Source organism: Pseudochaenichthys georgianus, chromosome 19 (genome assembly GCF_902827115.2).
Source record: "Pseudochaenichthys georgianus chromosome 19, fPseGeo1.2, whole genome shotgun sequence".
In the NCBI taxonomy this organism is placed as follows: Eukaryota; Metazoa; Chordata; class Actinopteri; order Perciformes; family Channichthyidae; genus Pseudochaenichthys; species Pseudochaenichthys georgianus.
Window position 1 is genome coordinate 21,657,129 of NC_047521.1, and position 13,099 is coordinate 21,670,227.

Here is a 13,099-nt window from a genome sequence, read left to right on the forward strand (position 1 = left end):
ATGTTGCACTAGCCTGCGCCTGTTTTCCAAACACTAACATTGCAAACAAGGCAGAATGTTCCCCTGCATTTCCTGCTTTGTTTTATTTCTGGCAGCACGTCGGCTGATAAGATATGAGAGGATACTTTTCTGTACTCGGACCTGTTTTGTTTTGCACAAATTCGAAGTGGAAACTAATCAGTCACACCCCTGCCGACCACTCAGCGAGATGTAAAAGTCTTACATTTGTTTTGATATGTCACTGATGTGTTTGTCTGGCTGGACTGCTGTGAAATGTTAAGTATGCGTTTATTACTCAAAGAACAAATGTGTGTTTATTTAGTGGAGTCGGAGTAGACACAGTTTGGTTAGATTCACTGCTGTTTACGCTGCTCAGCACACCAGAGGCTCTGTTTGGACTACACTGACACGCTGTCTCTGTCCCTGTTCCTCTCAGATCCTCCACTTCACATTTCACTCTCCAATGTGTTGCTTCATCCTATCTATCATCTAGGAAAGCTCTCTAAGGCTTCACCAGCACGCCAGCTCTTTTATTTAACACCTCTTTAAATTAAAAAAACCTCACCTTGCTCAAGGGGAATTTAATAAATTGCCCAGAACCAGCAAAAGTCATAAAATGCGAGGTGACCGGAGCATTTTTTGTTGCTGTTGGCTTTCGCTGGGCATCGACTGAACTTTTGGTGATGAACGGCAGCATGTGTCACCTGGCAGGAACCGGACAGCGGTTAGGGAGCGGAAATGAGCAGAGAGGAGAGAGGAGGGCGCAGTGATCTCCTCTCGGTCTCCTAACAATTTCAAACACGCTTTTTTTTTAATGAATTTCTCTTTTCGCATAAACAAACAAATTATCACAGTTTCAAGGAACCCAAAGCATCGAAACAGATGCTGAAGCCCTGAGCCAAACATTTAGCCATACCGCTTATCTGTTGTCTGCTGCAAAATCATTAGAGACAACATTTAAAGCAATGCTTCAAACTCTGTGTCACCTTGGAAGAAAATGTTTTTGTTGCCAATTTTTGGCCTAAGTATTCCTTTGTACCCAGAAACGTGCATACCTTCTTTCATAACCCAGAGATAGTCATAAGAGTGAGTCATTCTGTTAATGTATGTTCTCTCTCCCTTCCTTCTTGTATCACACCCCCCTCTCTTCCTCACACCTGCCCCCCCCCCACCCCAGCCTGTGACTGCCACCCTGTGGGCGCAGCCGGCAAGACGTGCAACCAGACCACCGGTCAGTGCCCCTGCAAGGACGGCGTCACCGGCATCACCTGCAACCGCTGCGCCAAGGGCTACCAGCAGAGCCGCTCGCCTGTGGCCCCTTGCATCAGTGAGTGACTCTCACACACACACACACACACACACACACACACACACACACACACACACACACACACACACACACACACACACACACACACACACACACACACACACACACACACACACACACACACACACACACACACACACACACACACACACACACACACACACACACACACACACACACACACACACACACACTGCATTCAGCTTCATCATTTAATCATCCTGGCAGTGAGCCAATGCATGTTACTGCAAAACCCTGGCACACCCCTTTTTAAAGAACATAACAGAAGAGGCGTAATGGATTGTTACAAAGGAGTAGAGAAATACGCATGGAGCAGAACATCCTCAAAGCAGTAAGATTACAGATCCTAATTGAAAGCACACGTCCCTCATTCCGGCTTCATGAAAGGCACATCCAACCAACCCACACAATCCCTGTATATACAGTACAGTACACTGTGGGTTAGCATAGCCACTGAAACGCTCTAATGGCACTTAGAGCAGCCCACAACATGTGTGCAACGGGCCTAGAGACAAAGTCAGATCTGTGTGGAGAGCTGGTCGTGTGAGAACTCATGAGTTGGTTATTGCTGTTTCACTGGCTGTCGATGATATAGTGTGTGTAGTTTGCATCAGCTTTTTAATTTCCTGTGACAAACGCGAATGTGTGCGTGTGGGGGTGATGACATTTGCCAGTGGCCCGGCACATGCGGCGGGCATGTGTAATGGAGGGCAACTTTCCACCACACTGTGTGCCATGCGGTGCGGGCACAGGCTGCACACACTCACAAGAAAAGGCTCCACCAAAGCAAAGCGCCGCCCAGCACCGCACCGACCTCCGCCACACTGTGCCCCATGCTGCCGTGCTGCTTCTCTCACATGCCGCTCCAGAGCAGATGGCGGACGGGCGAGAAGACGGAAACAACTGTGGTCATGCATGGCAGACCCCACTCAGCTGAGTGCCGCTGAACCATCCCAGTGAGAACAAGAAGAAGTGTGTATGTGCGTTTTAAGTACATGCGCACATTTGGATCCATTATGAATAGAGTTAATGACAACTGTGTGTGTCAATATGGCCTCACGGTGGGCAATCGTACTTCCTTTGAGGCTCCCGGACCCCAAGACAGAAGACAAGCCCATTAAGCAGCCAATTAGTATGATGGCAGCAACCCTCATCTGAATGATCCTTTCATCATCTGTCTGTCTTCACAAGATGTGGCCATGGGGGCACGCAGACTCAAAGTGGCTTCGAGCAGCTGCGCCTGCCTTCACAAAGCTCTGTGCCCTTGTTTGTTTATGTTGGCGGGGTGTCCATAATTTCAGAGAGACAACTGCTGCTTTTCCCTCAAAACAGCTTTCCAACAAACCCGCCCTCCTCCTGCCAACACACTCCCACTCGCTTGGGTCAAACCGTCAGCAGATCCTCTGGGTGGACGCTAAGCCGGCGTTCCAGTAGCTCTGTTTACGGTAAAAGCAGAGGGCCCGTTGTTAGCATTAGCATTTGTATTGGAAAGTTGCATACGATTAAAATTGAAGTCCTGGAGGAATTCCACAAGGCACTTCTGAGAGGAGCCAGCGGGCACAGCGAGGGCGGGCTGCATCTGTCTCAAGACGATCCAACCTAAATTGCCCCCTTGCCATCCGTCCATCTGTCTTGTATGGAGATTACATAGCTGTGTTAACCCCACATCTGTTCGGGGAGGACGAGACTAATCTAGTGCAGCCACCTTTCTATTTCAACCTCAAAGAATCAACCCCTGCCTCAGATGTGTGCCGCCATGAATGGATTGACTTCTCCAAACTGGATTACTGGGAGAATTTGTGATGCATCCTCTGAGATGGCTCTTAAACTTCCATTAGGTCTTCCACTTTCTCAGGGTTTTCAAACATATTCTTTAGAAATGACAGTGAAACCACCATGTTAGTCTGTGGAATGCATGGTTTACTTAAGCCTGTCTTCCCTCTCACCACCAATAAGTATCCCCGTCAGTCTGCCAGTGCTTATCTGGCATGTCTATCTGCACTGTCCCATGTGTTTTCATGCATGTCGTTGTCACAATACAAACCTACTGTATGACAACCTCGGTATTTATTTGACCTTGGTGAACTCATACATCTTTTACTTCTTCTCAACACTCGCCCTATTTTGTGGGCGTATTGATATTTTCAAAAAGGTTTTCCATGCCAACACGTCGGAGCAACTTTTTTAATGATTTCAGTTTTACTTCTTTAATCACACATGCACTTTAAAGCAGGCATTGAGCAGAATCTAAACGGCCAAAGGCATGAATGTACATTTAAGCAGCAAAATAACTTTGTTTCTTTTGTGCGTGTGTTTCAGAAATCCCGGTGGTCAACCCCACAGTTGTGGTGAGCAGCACAGAGGAACCAGCAGGTTAGTATTCGCTCTCCGCACCTCGCCCATGAGCACCACTGCTTTATGAGAGGAACAAAAACGTCTTTTTTTTATTTTTCTGGAACCGAGTTTTAAGGTGTGGAATAAATATTAATGAAGGGTGGGTCTCCGCTTTTGAAGTTCGGCAAAGAGAACGAGTGCACTGGGACCTGCAGACTTTTTCCATTGTCTTGAAATCCTGTGTCCTTGGCACAGTTTCCCCCAAAACCGCTAACCTCAAGTTAGTGGAGCCTCGCTGTGCTCTCTCTGTAACTGCAGCTCAAAGCCAAGGCCGCTAGCTAGGCAGCAGAGGTGATTAGTTCAAGTTTAGCTGCGAGATATATTGGAAGGGGGAGTTTTGAGGCGTGAAAAAGTGTTGGCAAGGGGCTGGGGGGAAATTTGTTCAGTCTCTCCCTTGAACTGTCCAATTTGCGCTCCGGTCAATTACCCTGCCCTTGTTTTTCCTTCTGTGGCTATTTGATTTGAAGGGTGGTGTTGATTTGGAAATGTTGATTCATTAGTGAGTTTATAAAATATATCATCACTCAGGCTGCAGATCATCTAACACACACACACACACACACACACACACACACACACACACACACACACACACACACACACACACACACACCACACACACACACACACACACACACACACACACACACACACACACACACACACACACACACACACACACACACACACACACACACACACACACACACACACACACACACACACATACCATGTATACATCACTTCAGGGGACATTACATTGACTTACATGCATTTCCTAGAGACTTATCCTAACCTTAACCATAACCAACACATGCCTAACCCTAACCCTTACACTTAACCTTAACCCTAATCCTAATCCTAACCAAGTCTTCACCCTAAAAGTAATGATCCCCCTCATGGGGACCTCCAATTTGTCCCCATAAGGGAGGCGAGTCCCCACACGTGACTATGTAAACAGATTTAGGTCCCCACAAGTATAGTAATGCTAGGCCACACACACACACACACACACACACACACGCTCACGCACACACACACTTTACAGCAACAGCATGTCATTTTATTATTCTTGTATCTTCTCTCTTCTCCAAAGTTTATTTTGTCAGTAGATCTCTGCTCATAACACTCTTAACTTCCTACCTTTCATCTACAGTTTGAGTTATAGGGTAATGAGGTCTATAATGGCTGATACAAACTTAAGTGTACTGGAGAATATTGAAGTTGAATGCCAAACTTGGTCACAGTCGCTGCACATTACATAGGCCTATATTATAAAGATAAAACCCTATTAAATTGATATAGAATGTATACTGAACATTAGTTTGACAGTTCAGAAAATATGCCTATTTTACTACTGCTAAGAGTTGAATGTGAGTATTTTTACCCTTCTCATGTGCATAAATAAATATAATAAATTGGCTTATTTAAATGAGCTTGAATCAGTTAAACACAAAGACTGGAAACAGGAAGAACCCAGGAGGAGAACCTTGACAGGCGAGCAGTTACAGCACATGCAATATAACCACAGCGTTTAATATTACTATATTTCAATAATAACTTTTTATATAATATTTTCCGATGTTTTTTATATCAGCCTCAACCCTATGAACTTATACCATGTTGATGTAATAGGCCCAGTACAATGTGACCTCACAAAATGCATTTTTGGCCATAAGTGAAGAATTGACATGCTAAAAATGACTATTTTACATACACATCTAATAGGACAGATTATGAAGCGATAAGTAAGTAAGTAAAGTTTATTTATAAAGCGCTTTTTACAGACAAAGTCACAAAGTGCTTGACAAAACAATAAGACATAACATACACAGTCTTTTCTTGTGTGTACTTCTTCCCTGGGAAAATGTTACAGGGTCCTGAAACACAAGAGTTCTTGATCACCAATTCACCTCAGGTGCCACCAAGCACCCCAGAGCATTTCCCCCAATCCTTGTCCAAACCCAAGGCCCTAAAAAAGTTTTTGTGTTAGGGGCGGTGGGTGCAATTTGTCCTTGTCATGGCACAGGGAGAGGGGCTGAAGGGAACGAGGGCATCGAGAGCCCCACGGCCAATCGTGAGTGTTTTCAGTGGGCCGCTCTTCTGGGTCAGCGGGCGATTCACCGAGTGCTTTTCCAGGTGAACAGCCAGCAGTAAGTGGCTCTTCATTCATGGGAAAACACACACTGTCTCCCTGCCACTGATACCTTCAGGCAAGCCACTGTATAACACACACACACACACACACACACACACACACACACACACACACACACACACACACACACACACACACACACACACACACACACACACACACACACACACACACACACACACACACACACACACACACACACACACACACACACACACACACACACACACACACACACACATTGTCTGTGCACTAATGCAATCCATGCACAACTCATACAAATGCATGCCTGTCACAGTTGTATGCACACTTACATGATAAAGATCTGCACATGAAACCACACGCTCACTTATAATGAAAAAGACCCTAAGCATGCTACGCTATTTAACATCATCTATTTAAAGCATGTGAGCATCACAAATCCATCCACACCTACACCTCTGAACCCGTCCACATCTACACCTCCAATCGTCGTTTTTTTTAAAGCCACCCTGTTTCGGAGTTATTGGAAGCTGCCATCTGCTCTCTCTTTCCCCCTTTCCTTCCTTGTCTCTCCTCTCTCTCTGGCTAATAAAATCTCCAGCACTCTGATATACAGCCAAGCCTCCTGGACATTTTTATGGGCTCCTTGGTCCCCTGTTTCTCTCTCCTGCTGCACTCCTTCCATTGCTCCATCCGTCCTTCCCCCCCAGAAAATGAACGATGAAACACCCCGACTCTCATGCAACCCCAAAAATGTAATTCCTCTCTCTCACGGCTGCTTTTTTTCTAATTGGGGCATTTCACTTTAAGCTATTTTATTTGGTTTGCTTTGGGAAGCAACATGACTGAATGGTTTTCCTCTTGAAGGCAATGAGCGGCCTGACCGCAGATACCAGTCCAGCATGTGCTTTTTCAGTTGTATGCCCCCACATTCCCAGCCAGCAGAATGGTCAGGTTTTTGTACCCCTTAAACTGACACAAACCATGTTGACTATCTTGGCAATTGTTTTAATATTTGTGTGTCCTCCTCATAGTTTTGCAATTGAAATAAGTGGGTCTAATGTCCTACGGTACATAAAACCTAATGCCATGTGCAGTAGAGCCTGGCTAATGATTAAAAGGGTCTATTTCTTTTTCTTGTCACATCTCCAGTAGCAGTAGTTACCATGAGCACAATTTAAAAACACTTGTTATTGATTTCTAACAATAACATCTGCTTTTTAAAGTTCATTACGTTTGGCCTGTCTTCTTAGTTCTGCATTCTCTTTGCTTTAAGCTCATGGAAAATGTATTTCAAGATCACAGAGAAGCAAAGCTTGACGATGACAAAATTAATATTTCAAGATTGCTTGAAAAAAACATGGGGAAAGATGCTTGCATATGATCTTTCCGACTAAACCTTTCTCCAACGTTCTTGGTCTAAAGGAAAGGTTGTCATTTGTTATTCAGGTAGAAAGTAAACTTCGGCCAACTTGTAAAATAATGTGAAGTAGTAGCTTCCTGACCTTGGCTTCTGAGCGTTACTGTTTCCACTGCAGTTTTCATATTCACGTGACGGTTTAAAGAAGTGTCAACCGCAAAAAGATGCATGACAACTAAACCAAGGCTGTTTTAAGACAGTCAAGAAAAGATCGGAGATTGTTCCCTGAGCCAAGAGGTCTATTTGAACCGTCACGATGGTAATTATAACACCTCATCACTGGCTCCTCACTGATTGGTCAGTGGAGGTCATCTGTCCGGTGTGTGGTCTCTGTCGTCACGCTGGCAGCCAAGGTCTATTCACATGCATCCAACCATGACCTGCCTCCACCACGCTCTGTCTTTTCTCAGACCCCCGAAAACCTGTCAAACCGAACACTTTACTACTCTGGTGTGTTTCAACTTGCGTCCCGGCACCGGCCGCTGCAGCGGTTTGATGTGCGATTCGTCAGAAGTTTTATTTTAGCACACAACAACCAAACCAAGCTCAACATTATCCAACCTTTAGCCCTGTCAGTGAATATATATTATTGTGAGGGCAAGTGGGGATATAAGCGTGCTCGAGTCAAGTAGACATTTAATCCAAAAAGTAGCTTTTTTACATCCGGTGCAAATGATTTTGTGTTTTCATAGTAATAATGCATTCTAAGTTTCTTACTATATTAACTGTGTACAGAATGCCACTGTACATTTTCAATGCGTTTGCGGAACTGTTTATTGTTCTACAATAAATCTAACAGCTGGCCAAAAAAAAAAAAAAGTGCAAACCTCTATCTTTTGTTGTATTGTAAGTTTTAACATCAGCGTTCAGAAAATATTGCTTGTGACTTAAATGTTAGACTCAAGGATATTAAGGCTACGGTCGCATATAATATAATACTGATAATACTGTACAGAATGACATAGTACTGTAAGAAGTGTAATGGTAATATAACAGTGGTATGAAATACAACAATTACTATATCCTTGTTGCTAAAATACTGTTAATTTGACAATAATCTTCTTACAGTGCACACAATGTGTTTATTTCACAAACTTGGCATGTGTCCATGTGAAAGCCACCTGGTGATCTGTTTTGTTATAACTGTATTGTTTCTTGGTGGTTTGTCAGCACGTAACAGTTTACAGTGTTGTTTCAAACTAACTTTACACATGTGCTGAATCGATGCTACAAAAGCATCACATAATGCTTTATGACAGCCACCCTTATTATGACAACGATTCCAATTTCAAGCGTGTAAGTGTCCCGTTATGTGTGTAATTTGAGTGTCAGTAAGTATTCTTACAGCCTGCTAGAGTAAATATGTTGTGTCCTTGTCTTTTTTCAGATTGTGAGTCGTATTGTAAACCAGTGAAGGGCAACCTGAAGATCAACATGAAGAAATATTGCAAAAAGGATTATGGTAAGAAAATGTAATTGAACACAGCCATAATTAAGAGACATACTGTGTTGGGACTGTTGACCTGAGGGTGTCTTTTATGAATGTGTCCTCAGCGGTGCAGGTGAACGTGCTGGACATGGAGACGGTCGGGGACTGGGCCAAGTTCTCCGTTAACCTGGTGTCTGTGTACAAGAGCCGCGGAGAGCCCCTGAAGCGAGGCGACAACATCATGTGGGTCCACATGAAGGACCTGGCCTGCAAGTGTCCCAAGATCCAGATGAGCAAACGGTTCTTGGTGATGGGCGGCAGCGAGGGCGGGATGGGCACAGGGACGGGTCCCGGGGTCGGGCCTGGGGGCGGGGCCACCAGTCCAGGGGGGGAACGCATTGGCCTAATGGCTGATAAGAACAGCCTGGTGATCCAGTGGAGGGACGTTTGGACGAGACGCCTGAGGAAGTTCCAGCGCAAAGAGAAGAAGGGGAAGTGCAGCAAAGCATGATGGGACAGAAGTGTTCATCCATACCTCCATCACCCACCTTCATGAACCCTTACCCAGCAACTCTGTCTCCTCCCCCGTCTCCCATCATCACGGGAACACTGCACATTAGAAAGACTGCATGTACCCTTCCTGTTTTTAAGGACCACGTTTTGTGTATATTGTATAATTATTTTCCTTTTTATTTTTCAAGGTTTGTCTTTGTTGTGTCTTTTTTTTGTCTAATTGGTTTGCCTTCAAAAGGGACCATTAAAAAGGGTATGAAGTGTAGACAAAAACAGACGCTATTCCCTCCCTCGACGACGACAGCGGAAATGTCCACTCGTCCCCCGACGACGACCCTCTGACCTTCAGCCTCTGCTTCCTGTCAAGACCCGACTGTCTCCTGCCACTTTGTTTGACGTATGAAAATACCACATTTCACACTGAGGATTTTATTCAACAGTGTTTTCCACTGACTGATCTCAGCAACAAAACAGGCTGCATATCCTCAGCTTGGCCTCCTCACGGTTCCTTGTTGGAACAACTCGGATCAGTTCGAGCTGGATCACCTGACAACCTTCCAACGTTTTGCTGTTAAAATGTTAGACCTACTTGCTAAAGGTCTACAGACTGAAACTATGAAACTGTTGTCCCGCGAGGAACCCAGGGCTCCCTTTTGCCGGGACGTTTCCCACAGCAAACCTCAGTCGCACCACCACTGCTGCTGCAACCAGACAGCCCTCACAGAACGAACTGCTCGTGTAGGCTCTTGTATCTGCAAGTATTCAACGCCACAGCTCATAGTAGAGTTTATATTCTTCGTGTGGCTACTTGTATCTCATCCATCCATATCACAGCCATATCCTTGTTTGAGATATATCCTTTTGTTTCATTTAAGCAGAACAAACCCTGTTTGCATGTGTGTGTCACATTCCAGGCCTCCGGGGCTGTGCCTCTTCACCACTAGTCCCTCTCATGAGTGGTTTATAAAGTCATGCATCACCATCATGACTCATGGCTTGTCATATTTTTCTGGAAGAAAGATTAAGCGGTGTGGACAAATGGCTGGAATTTCAGAACAATCCCAATATTTCCAAGGAGACTTTTTCTTTGCTTTATGGATAATGTCATCCGCTCGGTAGTGGCCTTCCAGATGTTGTTGTGTAACCATTGTCATTTATTTGTATTTAAATGTCTGGACATTTGGACTGGCAGGCTCTTGTTTGCCGAAATAAGAGATTGAAACGAGAGTTCCTTTTCATGCAGTAAAAAGAAAACAAAGTTGGATAAACAACATAATCGTGTTTTTCTCTAGTGTATTTTGACAAAATGAATGAGGCTGCGAAGGTTTTAGTGCTCACTGATTGTATTATGACACGCGAGGATCATATTTCATTCCTCATGTGCTTTGTTATGTTTGCATGTTTGTGGTTTGTGCTGGTCCATCAAAACCTTACAGTGAGCCGAGCAAGACCTAAACTAAAAATGAGCATCCAAAGGAAAACTTCCCGAGTCATCTTCCCCCCACTTGCCCACCCTTACACAGTCCCTGTCATCTTTTGCCAAATAAGCGTAGTCAGCTTTTAAATTCAATTAAGAGGCTATAGATGTCAGGACCAACAAAAACCACAGAGAGACCGTCTGGTTGCTCTCAAGCTTTTTATCTGCCTTTTGCTGTTATTTCATTTTGTAAAGCACATTAGAATTTATTTAAATAGAGTACAAGATAAACACAGTTTTGAGGGTCCCATCAAGCTAGCGTAGCAGTGAGTGTGCGGACAGGCCTGTCATGCTAGCGAGTCGTTACGGTCCTCTGGCTGCGGCCGTATGTTTGGTTTGTGATTCTGCCAAAAGTGTCTCTTCTCTCTTCTGTGTCAGCCCCCCAAACGTATTTTTTTTAAAACCTATTTTGCATGTTGTGTATTCAGTGTCTCAGATAAGTGACCGCGCAGAACGAGGCTGCCAAACCCCCCCCCCCCCCCCCCCCTCAGTGGTTTACTGTACCGCGCTGTAGCTCTTGTTTTCACGTCTTCCGAGAATGTATGTCAAACTGTGAAGAACACGCTCACTCGTGTACGGTCTGATTGTGAAGTGTCTATGAACTGTATGTTACCAAGAATGTGGACGCCATGACAGTCAATGCTATTATACACTTTGAACGGGGTGTTGCTCGAGGATTGTGGATCTGTGTCTATCTGTCTGTTTTTATAATGACACATTTCATCTAATCCAAAAACAAAACCCTTAACCAAAATGAATTATCACCCACAGTGTGACAAAAGAGCAAAGAACACACAAAGACAAAAGGTTTGGTAACACTTATCTAAAAACAACAACATTATATCCACACTTGCATTGTGTTATATGTTTATATACCACTGTATGCTTTTGGTTATAAGCACTCGTAAAATGGATAGTGAGTTAAACAACTACCATCATTTATGACCTAATAAGTCACTTATAATGACTGATATAGTCAACTATCATAATACTTTATAATAGCTGGTCACATTTTTGTATGCATTATCCTAATATATTATAATTCCCATTTATGTAATACATACCTTTTGTATGCTTTTTAAATGTTATTGGTTACTCTTAAGGTTAACTTAAAGTAAAGATGAAACAAGAGAATTAAACAGACAAATTAGAATTAATTATATTTCTTACCAAAAAGCAAATAATGGCCACCTACAGAAACGTGTTATCTCCTATGCATTATATTATTAAGTGTTATGATGGTTGACCTATAGATTATTATAAAAATATATCATATATATATTTCTGAGTGCTTAAAACGATAATGAAACAGTGCTATTAGCAGATTATAAAGTATGTTTTTAATGAATTATAGATGTGGGAGTCAGAAAGTGTTACCAAAAGCTCGGACAGCACTATGCCCATGCGGGGCACAATTCCCACCGTTGGAATTTTGCTCAAATGCAGAACCAAACAGTCAATTATGTGTGTGTTGCTGTCCGCAGTGGGCCGTCAGACAGGTGGTGTTACAGTAGCACCAGTCTCCTCGCCCCGGTATGTGAGTTCGGTGTGACACGTTATGATTGATGGTCAGAGTGCGTGCCCAGGAGGCCTCTCTGGCTCTCCAGCGCCCAGCACACAAAGAAACCGCGGTGTCCTCAAATCTGGACTTTCTTTCATGCACAAAATCCTTCTTTCCTTTTTCTATTGGCTCTGTTTTCATTTTCTCAAGTGCCCACCCTGAATGTTGGAATAAAGATAAGAAGTAAAAAGTGAGCCAGATGTTGTTCGGGGGGTGGAAGCAAAGTCTTGTGAACGTTTTTTTTTTTTTGTGAGACTCATAGGGAGCGCCGTCCTGTTGTTTCACGTTAACAAGCCCAGCAGCTTGGCAGTGGAACTGAGGCCAGAACGGCTTTGCTTTGTTTCCCCCCCTCTTCGCAGCATTTATAGCATTCACAGGTGTGTGTGTGTGTGTGTGTGTGTGTGTGTGTGTGTGTGTGTGTGTGTGTGTGTGTGTGTGTGTGTGTGTGTGTGTGTGTGTGTGTGTGTGTGTGTGTGTGTGTGTGTGTGTGTGTGTGTGTGTGTGTGTGTGTGTGTGTGTGTGTGTGTGTGTGTGTGTGTGTGTGTGTGTGTGTGTGTGTGTGTGTGTGTGTGTGTGTGTATATGTGTGTGTATAATTAACCTTACACGAGTAAACAAGTGATGAACTGGAGGTGAGAGAGCTCTCAGTTGAAGGAGCGCAGAGCTCCAGCTTGGCCACTGTTTAATGTTTGACGAGTCTGAACAGCTTATGATGAAGAAATATAATTTACATTTCCCCTGGCCTGATTCCCGATGTTTTTGTTTTGGTTCACTTCCATCATGTCTTGTTTAATGAGTCTTGACACGTTTTAAAT

At 44.0% G+C, this 13,099-nt stretch overlaps 1 protein-coding gene across 1 annotated transcript in view; it reads left to right on the forward strand.

The window, feature by feature from the left end:
• The window catches only part of ntn2 (netrin 2), a 29,685-nt gene extending 16,992 nt beyond the window's left edge, over positions 1–12,693 (forward strand). Inside the window, exons 3-6 of the mRNA XM_034106710.2 lie at positions 1,178–1,327; positions 3,671–3,724; positions 8,693–8,767; positions 8,860–12,693. Of these exons, the coding sequence (XP_033962601.1) occupies positions 1,178–1,327; positions 3,671–3,724; positions 8,693–8,767; positions 8,860–9,245 (665 nt within the window). The 3' untranslated portion in view covers positions 9,246–12,693. The remainder of the gene's footprint in view (positions 1–1,177; positions 1,328–3,670; positions 3,725–8,692; positions 8,768–8,859) is intronic.
• The last annotated feature ends 406 nt before the right edge of the window (positions 12,694–13,099 follow it).